This window comes from Chionomys nivalis, chromosome 8 (assembly GCF_950005125.1).
Source record: "Chionomys nivalis chromosome 8, mChiNiv1.1, whole genome shotgun sequence".
Classification (NCBI taxonomy): Eukaryota; Metazoa; Chordata; class Mammalia; order Rodentia; family Cricetidae; genus Chionomys; species Chionomys nivalis.
In genome coordinates this window covers 47,644,009-47,658,611 of record NC_080093.1, presented here as the reverse complement: position 1 = coordinate 47,658,611, position 14,603 = coordinate 47,644,009, and the positions used below count along the sequence as shown (strand labels likewise).

The following is a 14,603-nucleotide window of genomic DNA, read 5'->3' as shown; positions in this document are numbered from 1 at the left end:
TGGAGACCACCCCTCCCCACCCCACCCCCACTCGACCACAGCTCGTACAGGCCAGAGAACCAGAGAGGAAACAGAAACCAAGGAACAACACACCAATCCAAAAGACACAAACCCAGAAATAGGCATCTAGACCTCTAGTCACTCCAAACCCAGATTCCTGGGCATGATCATAAGAACACAATCAACAACAGCCAAGGCAATATGTCACCACCAGTAAGCCCTGAATATTCTAACACAACTGAAGCACAAGAAAAAGACCTTAAAACCAACTTTATGAAGATGATAAAGGTCATTTAAAAGAGAAATGAATAAATCCCTTAAGGAAATCAAGGTAAAGACAATTAAAAACTTGGAGGAAGTTAGTAAACCACAAGAAAAAAAACTAAACAGTTGAAAAAAACAAAACTGTTCAAGACCTGAAAATGAAAATATAAACAATAAAGAAAACACAAACTGAGGGATTCTAGAAATAAAAAACCTAAGTAAGCAAACAAGAGACACAGGCATCACCAGCAGAATACCAAAAATAGACAAAAGAATCTCTTAAATTTTATTTTATTTTTAGGAAAGAAAAGACATTAAAATTGTTCTTAATTTCACTAAGATAATTGTTGCTAATGAGCTAAGTTTTTCTTTTATGTTTAGTATATTCGTGTACTCTGTTTAAAATAGAAGCATGTTATAAATGGTAAGCGCTAATATGTATGTTGCACCTCCAATGATTTTAAATGTTTTATTTATATGTAAAAACCTAAATAAAAACAGCATTAAATACTGTAAAATTGAATGAGCTAATAAACACCTATAGAACATTCCACTCCAACAATAAATAGCATATATTCTTTGTAATGGCAGCCCATGGAACTTTCTCCAAAATCAACTTCCTATTAGGACACAAAGCAAACCTCAACAAATATAGGAAAATTTTAATAAACATCCTTTATCCTATCTGACCACAAAGAAGTACTGGGTATCAGAGAGTACACAAACTCATGGAACTTAAATGATGACTGGGAAGAAATTAAGAAGGAAATTTTGTAATTCCTAAGACTGCATGAAAATAAAAGCAGAACATATCAAAATCTATGGGGCTCAATAGAGGCGGTCCTAAGACTTCATAGTACTAAGTGCCCATATCAAAAACATTTGAGAGATTTCAAGTCAATAACTTAATGGTATATCTTAAGGCCTTGGAAAAACGAGAACAGACAAATCCCAAATAGACAGCCAAAATCAGGATCAAAATTAAGAAAATTAAACAAAAAAACTTTGAAAGACAAATAAGGTTGACAAACTCTTGGCTGAATTAACCAAAAGAGAGAAGGGACCCAAATAAGGAAAATTAGAAATAAAAGGAAAAACCTTATAACAAATACCAACGATGTTCGAAAAATCATAAGAAAATATTTTTAAATTTCTTGTTCATTGAATGGGAAAATCTAAAGAAATGGACTAATATCTATATGCATGAAACATAACAAAAGCAAACCAAGACGAAATAAATAATTTAAACAGATCCATAGTCAGCAATGAAATTGAAGCATAAATAAAAATTATTCTGACCTAAAAAACTCTGTGGTCAGATGCATTCAGTGCAGAATTCTACCAGAATCTCAAAGAAATAACACCAATACTTCTCAAATTATTTCATAAAATAGTTATGGAAGGAACACTTCCAGACTCTTTTTATGAAGCAGTATTGATGTTATTTTGCTGTGCGCTCAGATTGTCAAACTCACATTTATATCTGTACTTTTGTGCTGATCTCAACCTTAGTTAGACAAGCTTCTTATTACAGAGGGCAGTGGTTAATATAGAGCATTATAACTGTTCCGAATGCTGAGAATAAGTAACTGATTTCTCAGCCATAGAGGGGACATCTATATCAGCACACCTCCCCCATCCAAGGTTCAGGGAAGTTGGTAAAAGAGGACACGGAGAGAATTCAAGAGCTGGAGAGTGGAAAGGGAGGCTATGGAAGGCTTCGCGCTCTCTCTCAACACGCTTACAGCACACACGATCAAGCCAGTTAAAAATTCTAGCAGGAAAGGGAATGGGCACCCCAGGTTCTACCGCTAGCTAAGGATTTATTGGCAGTTGATGGCTATTGGAAAAGAGAAAGTCACTTTAGGAGTGTGGGTACTGTTAGGTTTCCCCATAACCCAGTGAAAGACTCTATACTCATGAGCACATGGGCAGTTTTAACTGGACTCGGAAGAATAAATATGTAAGTAAATTAATAGTACATGAAGTTGTGAAGATGTGATTGATGTCCTGGTGGGAGTGGGAAGGAGATAGTGAGGGATGGATGTGATCAAGATATTCTTTCTATTCATGTACACAATGTATATATGAAAACTTCAAAGAATAAACTTTTTGAAAACGAGAAACATACATTCTATGTTGATGTCTAATAAAATTTTTAAACTTTCAAACCAAAAAAAGAGAGAGAGAGAGATTTGGTAGCACACACAATTAATCTTAGCACGAGCTGGGCAGAGGCAGGTGAATATTAGTCCAAGGCCAGGCTGATTTGCAAAGCAAGTCCAGAACAGTTGGAGCTGGTCAGTGAGACTCTGTCTTAAATTTTTTTAATTAAATTAAAACTTAAAAGTAAGAACATGAAAAAGAAAGGAAGGGGACATAAAGAACAAATGAGGTGAGTGGGTCATTCTGCCTACAGTTGTTTTTAAGATTTGATTTTTATTTGTTTTACTTCAGTGTGAAAGGTGTCTTGTCTGCATGTATTTCTGTGGACCACAGGCATGCCTGGTGCCCTTGAGGGCCAGAAGAGGGAATCGGACTCCCTAGAACTGCAGTTAGTAAGTAGTTTTGAGGCACTGTGTAGGTGCTAAGAATCAAACCTGGGTCCTCTGGAAGAGTATCCAGAACTCTTAACTGCTGAGCCATTTCTCCAGGTTCCTGCCTACAGCTTTAAACTAAAGAAACCATGTTTGTTCTTCCTTCATTAAACACTGGGATAAATTTACTTCCTGTCTTTTATCCATATCACCTGCAAAGATAAATATCACAAAAGCTTCCAAAATGTTTTTCTCTTTAAAGTCACTCATACAAATACAAACTACAGTAGAAGCAATCTAATCTTTAAAGATTTTCCTGTATGCAGTGAAATATTTTTGTAGCAAAGACACACAGAAAGATCAAGAACATTCTAGTAAGGATGCATTGCTACTCTCTCCTTTTTAAGGTAGTTTTTTCCTAATAAATAAAATTAACCTATGTATGATAAATTTAAATATCAAATAGTAGACATTTTTATTAAGTATACCATATCTTAGAGTGATTAGATGTATATATGTATTGAGTATACTTCCTCAGAAATTACTTGTTATTTATCCATAGTATGAATATGAGGTGATATATTTTATCCAGCTATTAATAAAAAGTCAAAAGCCACAATTAGAATCTTCATATAAATAATGAGTCCTCCTAAGTATAACTATATCTCTTGTCATACATGTATATAATTTTATAAAAATACTTATGACCTTGAATTAAAGTTTAATTGAGTCTTCTTGGTTCATCTGAGAGTCCTGCTTGTCCCATGGCACACAATACAAAGAGGAGCACATGCTGTCGGGTACAGACCAAGGGCAAATGCATTTCCTTTGTCCTGATTCCATGTGCATCGTCATGCCAGGATTCCATAAGACAGAAGAGAAAAGGAATTCTTACCGTGTGGGCACAAGGAAGAAAAATAATGGTAGAGACATCATCAGTTGGAGGTGGTGCCAGTTTCGAACAGTAAAAGCCAGGCCTCCTAATGTCATCTGTCCAATGCCTGCAGAACATACTAACAGTGTTGTTGACAAGGCTTGGAATTCGGGTTTTGTCCATTCAATCACTGAAAGAAAAGAAAATTAATCCTGACTTCCAATAAGCTGGGAAAGACATCCAGGTCAAAACCAAAGCTTGGAAACTGTCCACAAAACCTTTGACTTACTGAGCAAGCCACAATTTGTCGTAAAACCTGAGGAAGAAATTCCTGCCAGGAAACGTAGTGAGCAGTAGATGAGGAAGGTGGGAGCAAACGCTGCACAGGTTTCAGAGATGGCCATTTGCAGTAAAGCACATATGAAGATTAACCTCCTCCCAAACCTGAGGGAAAGGAAGGGTTAGATTATGGGAACAATGCCATTGGCATACAAATTGAATACCCTTTAAAATGATAAGTAATTCTTAAAAATAACTAAGAGTGTGTATCCTGCAAAGCTACTTTCTGTGTTTGTGAACAGCATGAACCAAAGCTTCTTCTCCAATTTGCTACCAGTATTTTTCCTACTAATTCAAGTCATAAGACAGTGTAGAATTGGAGTTTTAACATAATATAAATACCTATTGCTAAATTATTCATTTAGCATGTATCAGTAACTTGTTCCACTACTATGACAAAATACTTGGTAAAAACCCACTCCATGGAAAAGGGGTTTGGGTTTGGCTCAGAGTTCCACACAGCACACATTTGGCAGAGAAGGCGTGGTGTGGTGGTTCCATGGCGGCAGGAGAATGGAAGAGCTCCTCACATAGTGACTGATCGAGGCAGCAGCGTTCAGACTTGACCCTGAAGGTTAGGTATCTCTATCAGGATCTACTGGGGAAAAATTAACTCTACCAGTCAGCCCCCACAACCAAAGGTTCCATAACTTCCCAAAACACTTCCATCATTTAGGGGGTAAAAAATTCTGTGGGTGATACTTCACATTCAGACCAGACAAGTATAGATTACACATAGTATTCCATATTTGCCATCAAAATCAGCACTTTGGAATTCAGGACTCCTGTGCGGGGCATCTGTGAATATTTGATGGTGGACTGCATCAAAGCTCCTCTCTGCTGAGTTTGGATTTAATGACCTGGAACAACATTGCACTTTCTTGTGCAGATTATTTAAAAGTCACAAGGCAGGCCTAAGAACTAGTACAAAGGTCTAAAGAAATAATTAAGCCAGATGAAGAACAAATAAATACAAAACAGAAAGATTCAAAAAGTCAAAATTCAGAGTTTTATTGTCAACTAGAAGAGGAATCCTTTCCGACCAGTTGAACAAAAGCACGTGTACTGATTTCACATAAGTGTAGTAACTGCTGAACCACTCTGTTATATCTGCTCTTCTCAATGGCATATTTACATTGTGATGTTAGTTATACATTCTATTATAAACATATTTATACAACATATTCATAATTCTTAAGTTTGTACTTCACTTTAGAGCAAGGAATGAATGAAAAAGTGTGTTAGATAAAATGATAAAATGACAGTTTGGGTAAAACTTGGTCAGTCAAACAATACATAGGTATATCATGTAAATCACATGTATTCTCATAGGAAAGAGTCATCTATAAAACTGGCAAATGTTCTATTTCTTCCATGGCAAGTCTTTGGTGGTGACCTATTTGTGCGTTCCCAGAAGACAGTCTTCATGGATCCCACTGCGAAACACCATGTAGCAATTAGAAAAATGAACTGAAAGTACAGAAATATATAGGTTTCCCAACAAACAGAAAAAGAGTGTTGAAGCACATGGTCCCTAGCCGGTGATGCTGTTCTAGAACCTTTGGAATATGGGGCCTCATTAGAGGAAGTGCTCGTCTGAAGACTAAGTAGAGAGCCTGACACCAGTCCTTTGCTAGTGGATAGCCTCCATCCCTTGTCACCATATCCCAACCCTTCATTCCATCATGTCTTTCCATCATGATGATTGTACCCTCAAGCATGTGCAAAAGCAAAATGCAGAGAACGGTTGTAGGAATTCCTAAAGCCAGTAGCCTTTAAGTTACCCACACACTTGGGCATGGCCTCTTATACTCTATATGTTGATGTAAAGCGCTCATCCAGCTTCTCTTCTGGAGGCGTGATTCAGTTCCTGTTCCCCATTCCTACAGAGGATTGTGGTCTGTGAGTCTACCCCTAAATAAATAACCCTTTATTATACTCAATTCTGAGCTATTGTGGGATTTCTTTTTAGCGTCCTTCTTTAGAGAACAACTGGCTGTGGGGTGCTCAACCCCAACCAATGCATCTACCATGCAACCACTATACTTAAGGCTCAGAAACCACCACAGAAGAGGGAACAGAATGATTATAAAAGCCAGAGGACCAGAATGTTTTCTGTGAGAGAGTATCTTCTATAAACAACAGGAGCTGTACCCATAAAATCTGAAGAATATGGTCACCTAAATAAGACTAGCTCAATGACAGCACCAGTTGACATGCCAACACAGATGGAGGAAATCTCGTAAGACCCCACCCCTAGTTGAAGAGCTATAACCAATTACTGGCTGCTGAGAGAGGAGAATCCATCTTCCTCAGGGATGAGCCCCCTGATAGATTATCCAATCCCAAGTGATCAGCCCTAAATACACACAACAAGCAAAATTAAATGGACTCAATAGTTTATATTTATATGTGGGTATATGCATATGTAAAATAATAATTTTAAAAAGAGGTCATGAATTTGAGAGATAGTTTGAGAAACACAGGAGGAGCTAGATGAGGAAGTGAAGAAGTGATATAAATAATACAGTACTCTCATATAAAACTCTCAAAGAGATAAAACTTTTTAAATTGAAAAAATCCTTTCTTAATTTTCTCTTGTCAGGAGTTTAACAGAGATTAGGAAAACCACTAATATGGAACACACCTGATTGATCTCTTATTAATAGAGAGATATTAGATGTTTGATATTTAAAAAGATCATTATATGTATATAAGCACTTCTTCCCTCATTTCAGATTCTCTTTGTTTTTGTTTTGGTCTTGGGGGGGGGTGGTTGTCTGTTTTGGTTTTGGTTTTTTGGTTATTTTTTTTTCCGTTTGTTTATGTGCTTGGTTGGTTGGTTGGTTTGTTGGGGTTTGGGTTGTTTTCGGGGGGGGGGGTTGTTTGTTGTTTGTTTTTCAAGGCAGGGCTTCTCTGTGTAACCCTGGAATATCAGGGTATCTTTTCCCCCTTCTTTGTTTTGAAGATTGACTTTACACTGTGACATTTCTTGAAGACTAATAAATAATTCTAATCAAAGACTAACAATTCTAATGAAAAGGTCAAGATAATGAAAATCGATTTAAAACAAAGATCTAAATTTAATTAGTTCTTTGGCTAAACAGAAGAAAAATGATCAATTAACATATTCCATGTGAACTGTAGAAATAAAACGGTACCCCCAAAGGCTCAGGGATCACTGAGGAAGACAGAGCAAAGAGACTGCTTCTTAGCCAAAGGTCAGAAAGACTGGAGCTAAACAGAGTCTTCTAGACTTAACAGGACACAGCACTCCTCAGCTTTCAGCAGCTGCGACTGACTACAAAAGACCTGAACAAATCAAGTCAGCATGAGCTCATAAGTCCCTACCCCTAACTGAGAAGCTGTTAGCAGCTGGCGACTTCTGAAGAAAGGAGACTCCATTTTTTTCTTTAAGGGTATGGACTCCATCCAGCAGGTGGACCATTCCACAGTGAATGGCCCCACACCTAGGGCAGCACAAATTGGAACCAACATCTTATTTTACAAAGGGGATGGGGAGAAGAAAAAGTTAGGAGTGTGGGATGGGGACTGCATTTGGAAGAAGTTAGGGGAGGGTGACATGAATATATGACAAAAATATGTCATGTGCATGTGTGAAATTCTCAACAACTAGTAAAAACTATATTCTGACAAGAATATGGTGGCTGGAGAGGCTGTGTTAATATCAGACAAAAATAGATTTTAGAACAGATGTTTGCCCAGCTGTGGTAGTGCATAGACACAAGTCTTGAGGCACTAACATTATTATTATTTGAAGACTGTTTTTGGAACACACAGAGAGTTTGCGAAGGTGGACTATGTGGTGAGACACTGTGAGGACATCTATCCCCCCATGTTTCTCCACCGCCAACAATCTTGGCTGTTGTCTTCTAAGGAAGACTAATTCACACTGTGTTCAGAAGTCAAAGTTTATCTGGAGCATAGTTCAAAGGAGCAGAAGTGTGAAAGTCTACCTCTGCTATATGAACTTAGTAGTCTTAATTACCACGTTCCTTCTCTCTCCCCTGGGGTGGTCTTTGGGTGTCTTCCTTCCTGGCAAGATGTTTACTTGGAAGCTGTCTTGACCCACAATTCGATCTTTTACAGTTAAACGCACAAATATGCATAAAGGTGTAAGGACTCACAAAGTTGACTAAGGAAAGGCAAAGGTGACTCTTGAATGTTCCTCAGGGAGAAGCACTGTGGAAGCCAGTTAGAACCTGCTGGAACCAACTTTGTTTTTTGCCCTGATCCCTCTTCTCGCTCTTATCTGATTACCTCATACCCAGATGCCAATCTTCTCACTAATCTTCCTCGGTCTTCCTGGTGTTGGGAACAGTGTATTAACCCAAAAATTTGTTTTAGTCCTAATAATTTTAGGTTGGGAAACCTGAGGATTGTGATTTCAAGGCCACCCTGAAATACATAGTTTGTGGCCAGCATGTGCTACATAGTGAGACACCCTCTTTAAAATAAATAAAATAAAACAATCTACAAATAATAAGGTGAATAAATATTTTAATGAGTCTTCATTGAAAAAAGAAAGCATGTGATCAAACCCGACTCTGAATGTGGCTGACAACGGGGGCTGACTGAGAAGCCACTGATAAAGGCACTGCGACCTGTTTCTACTGCATGTACTGGCTTTTTGGGACCCTAGTCTATTTGGATACAAAGCTTCCTAGGCCTGGATGTAGGGGGGGAGGGCCTTGGACTTCCCACAGGGCAGGATTTCCTGCCCTCTCTTAAGGAGGGAGGGGGAGGGAGGAGATTGAGTGGGGGAGCAGGAGGGGAATGGAAGGAGGGGAGGAAGTGTAGATTTTTTAATGGAATAAATAAATAAATAGAAAGTACAAATTATAATGCTGAATCTCAAATTTACATTTATGTAAATAGTATTTTCAAAAACACGACACAAAGTTAAAGAAAAAAATAGGTCAGTGGAGTGAGAGTTTTTTTTTAAATATTTACTTATTATGTATACAATATTCTGTCTGTGTGTATGCCTGCTGGCCAGAAGAGGGCACCAGACCCATTACAAATGGTTGTGAGCCACCATGTGGCTGCTGGGAATTGAACTCAGGACCTTTGGAAGAGCAGGCAATGCTCTTAACCTCTGAGCCATTTCTCCAGCCCCTGGAGTGAGAGATTTTAATATTACTGTCAGTAATTAACAAAAAAAGCAAGGAATATACCACAAGACTTGAGACGTATGAGTGAATATTGCTTCCAACCAAAATTACTTGGTTGACATTACACAGCCCTGTTCCATGAAGAGCAGCTTACAAACCTGCTCCAGAATTCTGTGCCTCCAGCACTCCTACTTGGAAAATTACTATCTGGTCTGAGAGTACTAAGAGGGACCTTTCAGATTTTGTTCATTGTGAGCAAGGATGCCCTCGGCAGAGTGGCTATCATCAGGAAAACTGAGAACAAGTGTTGAAGATGATGTGGGAAGGGAGGAACATTTATCCACTCACTGGTGAGGGTACACATTAGTATCACCAATATGAAAATTGGTAGCAAGTGTCTTCAAAAAATTAAAAGTACCCTATACCCAATCATATGACTACCGGGCATATACCCAAAGAACTCCATATTGTGCCAAAGAGACACTGCTCTTCATTTTATTGTTGCAATGTTTGTGATAGCAAGGACAGAGAACCAGTCTAGTTGTCCATCAACAGATGAATCAATAATGAAATGTGATACATGCACACCATGAGTATTCTTCAGCTGTAAAGAAATCATGAGATTTGCAGGAAAAGGGTGGGTTTAAAAAGTATAATATTAAGTGAGGTCACCCAATCCCAGAAAGAACAAACTGCACCTTCTCCCATATATAAGGATCATAGCCTATAATGCATATATGTAAACATGTGGGTAAATGTGGAAAAAACCTGGAAAAAAAAACAGAAAAAGAGATCAAATACTTGCTGATGGGGAATTATGAGAGCAGGAAAAAGACAACAGAACAGGAAAAGGAAGAGAATCTAGGGAGCAGCAACGGGGAGGGGGGCGGGATAGAGGGGGGAGGGAAAGGATAAGAACCACGCAAACGCACGCTGTTTGAAATATCACGTGGAACCGAGTGGATGACTCATGGGTAAGAGCATTAGCTGTCCTCCCAGAGGACTCAGGTTATATCCCAGCACCCACATGGCAGCTTACAACCATCTATAACTCCAGTTTGATGGCACCTGACACCATCTTCTGGTCTCCAATGGCACCAGGCACACACATAGAGCACAGACATACATACAGGCAAAACACCCACATACATAAAAATGTCTCAATAGTATCCAACACTATGATGACTCCTTTTAAGATTACATGAAGGGAGAGAAGGATTTGTGGAGGTGGCTATAGAGAGAGAATGCTGACAACCGTGAAATTGCCAAAGAACAATTAAAAGAGACTCTTTTTAAAAAATAAGGGAATGGGGCCCTCATGAATGGAATTGGTGACCTCATAAAAGAGGTGCAGAGCCAGTGAGAGGGTTTGGTGGCTGAAGACACTCTCAGCCCATGCCTGGAACCTCGGTGTGCTCCCCAGATGCCATGCAAAGATGGAAGGAGAAAAGTGACTCCAGAAAGCTGTCCTCTCATCTCCACATTGCAAGTCGTGGCACGCATGCTCACACACATGTTATGTGTAACACAGTGATACTAACGTTCAAAGTTAAAATAAAAGAGGCACAAGGGAGCTACGTGCCTTCTCTACTCAGGGCCCAGCGCATGACACTTCTGCTACGGAAAAGGCAGCAACAAGCTTGGCGGAAGTTGTCATCTGTTTAAAAAGAAGTGTTTTTCAGGCACCAGATCTAAGTCATGCCGTAAACCGTGATGATACTTGTCATTAGATGACTTATTTCATATGTCTGAAAGTGTGACCTTTAGAAATAATCTTTGGCAGAAACAAAAACAGAAGTGACAGCCGTAGCTTTCCAACACTCCAATGGCACTACAGGTATCAAAGGACATTCTACCATTGTGTTTGAGAAATGAAGGTATAATGTCCCTTCTCTGTGAACCACGGATGTCCAATGCACTGTCCAGGAAGGAGAAAGCACAGTTCCCTGGCAAGCGTGTCGATGCTGTTTTCCATATCTGAATATTCAGATAGGACAAAAACAATGTGTTGAACATCTTTGCCTCGTTCCCATAGTTGACCCTTTCTCATATCTCTCAACCATGCTGTGACACTTTCTCTCCACCCCTCATCCTGAAACATCTCCATATCTCGAGGAGAGGCTATTCCTGTATCCACACAACACATAGACTTCTATTCAAACAACACTCATCACACTGACTGAAATTTCCATTTGTGTTTGTGGTTTTCTAGGATAAAGGGTACAGCTAGGAGAATTTAATTTGCAATAGCTACTTCATAATGCATGAATGACTCACAGGTGACTAAAATACTCATACACAGAGAAAGCCATAAACCAGAGACACTCACCTGTCTGTTAGGTGGCCACATAGGATATTTCCTACTAACGTACCACTCAAGAATGAAAATTTAGCTACTGAGTCCATTGACTGAGATTCACAAACCAGGTTCCACTGAAAAATATGGAAATCAGCAAAGTAAGATTTATAACCTGTCACTCTGACTATATCAAAATGCTTCAGTATGACCCCCAAGTCTCATTCTAGCACCCCCTAAACTCCTCTCCCTTTCAATACCACCTGAATCCTACAATCCTGCTCTCAAACACACTTGGCTCCAGGAATCTTCTCCTAGTAACTAGGACTTAGTTGGTTGTACTACTGACTTGCAACCCATGCTAAGAAATCCTCAAGCTTGGTCATATAGTGCAATGAGCCTTCAAAATGTGCTGGATCCTATACCTGAGCACAGCCTCTCATCACTCTGAGAGCAGAGCTTGGGCACTGACTATTAGAAAAATGGATGGATGGATGGATGGATGGATGGATGGATGGATGGATGGATAGATGGATAACAGGTAGACAGAGATGATATAGATATAGATACAGATATGCACTAGATATAGATATATTGACAGTACCAAAGTTGGAACACAAGCCTTGCGTGTAGCCCCCATTCTTCCCTATCACAGAAGGTAAAGTATTGAGACTATTTAGAGTATTTAGTATTTAGGGTGCTAGGGATTGAAACTTGGGCTCATACATGCCACACAAGCATTTTGACAGTAAGCCATACTCCCAGACAGTCCATGATGGTTTTTTCAACCTCCTAAATATTTCTTGTTTGAAATCAAAGCTGAAAAATAAATATTGACTTGTAAGAGTTATAAAAGAACACATGAATTATTTGCTTAAACTGATTTGGCCATAAGAATTATTCCTTAAACTGTAGTCATCCCGTCTAGGGAAATAACCAAGAGAATAAGTCTTTCTCATTTTTGAAGTTATTAGAATTATTGAATATGTATTTCACATATTGGCTAAAAGATGAAATCTAAGCTCAAAACATGTGCTCTATTCATGCTATTATAAACATGCATCATGAACTTATGACAGGAAATGAAGTCACATACCTCAGTCACAATGGTGAAGGAGGTGCTTTGGTCATACACCCAGCCATCCACACAGGGCTCTATGTCTGTCTCTGTCACATTGGAGACAGTGCCATTCAAATGAAGGAGATGCCACTGTGGTTGCACAAAACGACGACACTTGTCTGGCCTCAGGTTGGAGTCTAGGGGAATGGAGACCCTTAGGAGGTCTTCTTTGCTCAGGATCCCACTTTCATTATCAGAGACAGTGTCATTGTCCAGGATGGGGACCCAGCATCGATGACTGGGTATAGCTGCCGTGAAGTTCTCCAGTAGAGAATGGGGAGCCACTATGATATTGCTGATCAAAATGAAAATCATCTGAAGGATCTGGAATCTCCCAAGGCTGCCAACTTGATCCAGGAGATCCTGAAAGGCCATCGAAGACAAATGACTATGTTCAAGAGAAGGCAAAAACAACTGCTCCTAGGTGAATCCAAAGGTTCTAAGAGGTTCTGTTTCACTGTAGAATAGAACCTGACCTCTTCTTCTGGTATACCCCTCTTCCCTTTTGCACTGAGGCATAGGGCAGCTATCTCCTAATGAGTTAGGTGTTAGGTGGGGAGCTGCTTCCTCTAAAGTCACCAAGAGAAACATTCTGCTAAGTTGCTTTCTGTAATGAATCTGTTAAAGATTTACTTTGTGAGAAACTTTGTGCGTTGCCCCATGATCACCTGTAGACATTGATCTACAAATGCTGTGAAAACAAATGAGCACTAACCTGTTATACAACATGCAGTCCTTTACAGAATACACATCTTCCAAACTCACAAGTTAGGTGTTTGTCACTTTCCTGATCTGTTCAATAGTCAGCTTGGCTAATGTCATTAACGAAAAGATTTGGAAGCTAAGTTAATACAAACAAAGGAAGTATGCAACAGTTCTTGTCCTTTGCTACCTGACCTGCGTCAGGTCCAATGCCTATGAATTTCCACTGTAAATATATGCTCAGATGGTAGGAGGGTGAGCAAGGGCAAGGTGTTAGGTCTCAAAGAAACCTAGAACAAATCTCCCTCAGTACATGTGGCTCCTCCCAGACCCTAAACCCCTCCCTCTAAACCTCTTCCTTGCAGGGGCTTGGCTTCCACTTCCCTTCCCCCAGCCTTTGATACCTACACAACTCAGCCATGTCGGTCTCTTGGTTCCCAAGTGTTCTCTTTGCCCCCCTCTCTTCTCTTTTGCTCTCCCCCTCTCTCCTCTCATGGCCCGGTTCAGTCTGAACTCTTTCCAGGTGCCTCTAGCGGCACTCTCCCTCACATCTACGGTAAACCCTTCTCCTCTGCCATACCTTGGAGCAGTCCTGCCCTCATTTTTTCATTCATCTGATGCCCAAACCACAGGAATAGCATAAATGAACTCCCTTTCAAGGGACTCAGCCTCTCTGAACCAAGCTGCTGGTTTAATTCCCCTAAGATATTATGGTGGATTGAAAGAAAATGGCCCCCCAAGGAAGTGTCACTATCAAAATATAAAACTCAGCCACTTCTCCAGTACCATGTCTGCCTGCAAGCCACCATGTTCCACCATGATGATAATGGACTGGACCTCTGAAGTGTAAGCCACACAATTAAATGTTTTCTTTTATAAGAGTTACCATGGTTATGGTGTCTCTTCCCAGCAAAAGAAACACTAAGACAGGTATATATGAATCATTTTTTCTGGCTTCTGCCACCCACCATATTTGGCTCCAAACTCTAGAGCCCACATCAGTTGTTCCTTCCATCCACTTCAGTTGTTCCTGCCATCCACCTGCTCTAACCGTTCACCTGTCCTCCACCACTGGGGAAGGATCCTTTCTCTGGCTCCTGGAATCTATTCTCTGCCCTCTGGAGCACCTACCACGTGTTCATCTCAAGTCTTCTATGCTCTCTGGGGCTATGCCACGTGAGAAACCGGCTAAGACACTGACCCGTCTCCCTTCGTTAGCACCCTCATTTTCCCCCAAAGCTTCTCCAAGTCTACTTTACAGCTGCTCTCTCCAATCCTCCTCTGCTGGATAAGTGTTACCCTGGAGCGGCCGGCCTTGTCTACTGTTACTACAAAA

The 14,603-nt window shown here is 40.0% G+C and overlaps 1 protein-coding gene across 3 annotated transcripts in view; it reads right to left on the bottom strand.

Moving 5' to 3' along the window:
• The window catches only part of LOC130879332 (solute carrier family 22 member 19-like), a 45,076-nt gene extending 32,136 nt beyond the window's left edge, over positions 1–12,940 (bottom strand). For 2 of the 3 annotated variants that reach the window (XM_057777687.1, XM_057777686.1), the window contains exons 1-4: positions 12,542–12,940; positions 11,479–11,582; positions 3,965–4,119; positions 3,697–3,865 (exon numbers count right to left, since the gene is read on the bottom strand). In XM_057777687.1, the coding sequence (XP_057633670.1) occupies positions 3,697–3,865; positions 3,965–4,119; positions 11,479–11,582; positions 12,542–12,940 (827 nt within the window). The remainder of the gene's footprint in view (positions 1–3,696; positions 3,866–3,964; positions 4,120–11,478; positions 11,583–12,541) is intronic. The other variant, XM_057777688.1, reaches the window with a different exon arrangement.
• Positions 12,941–14,603: the final 1,663 nt, after the last annotated feature.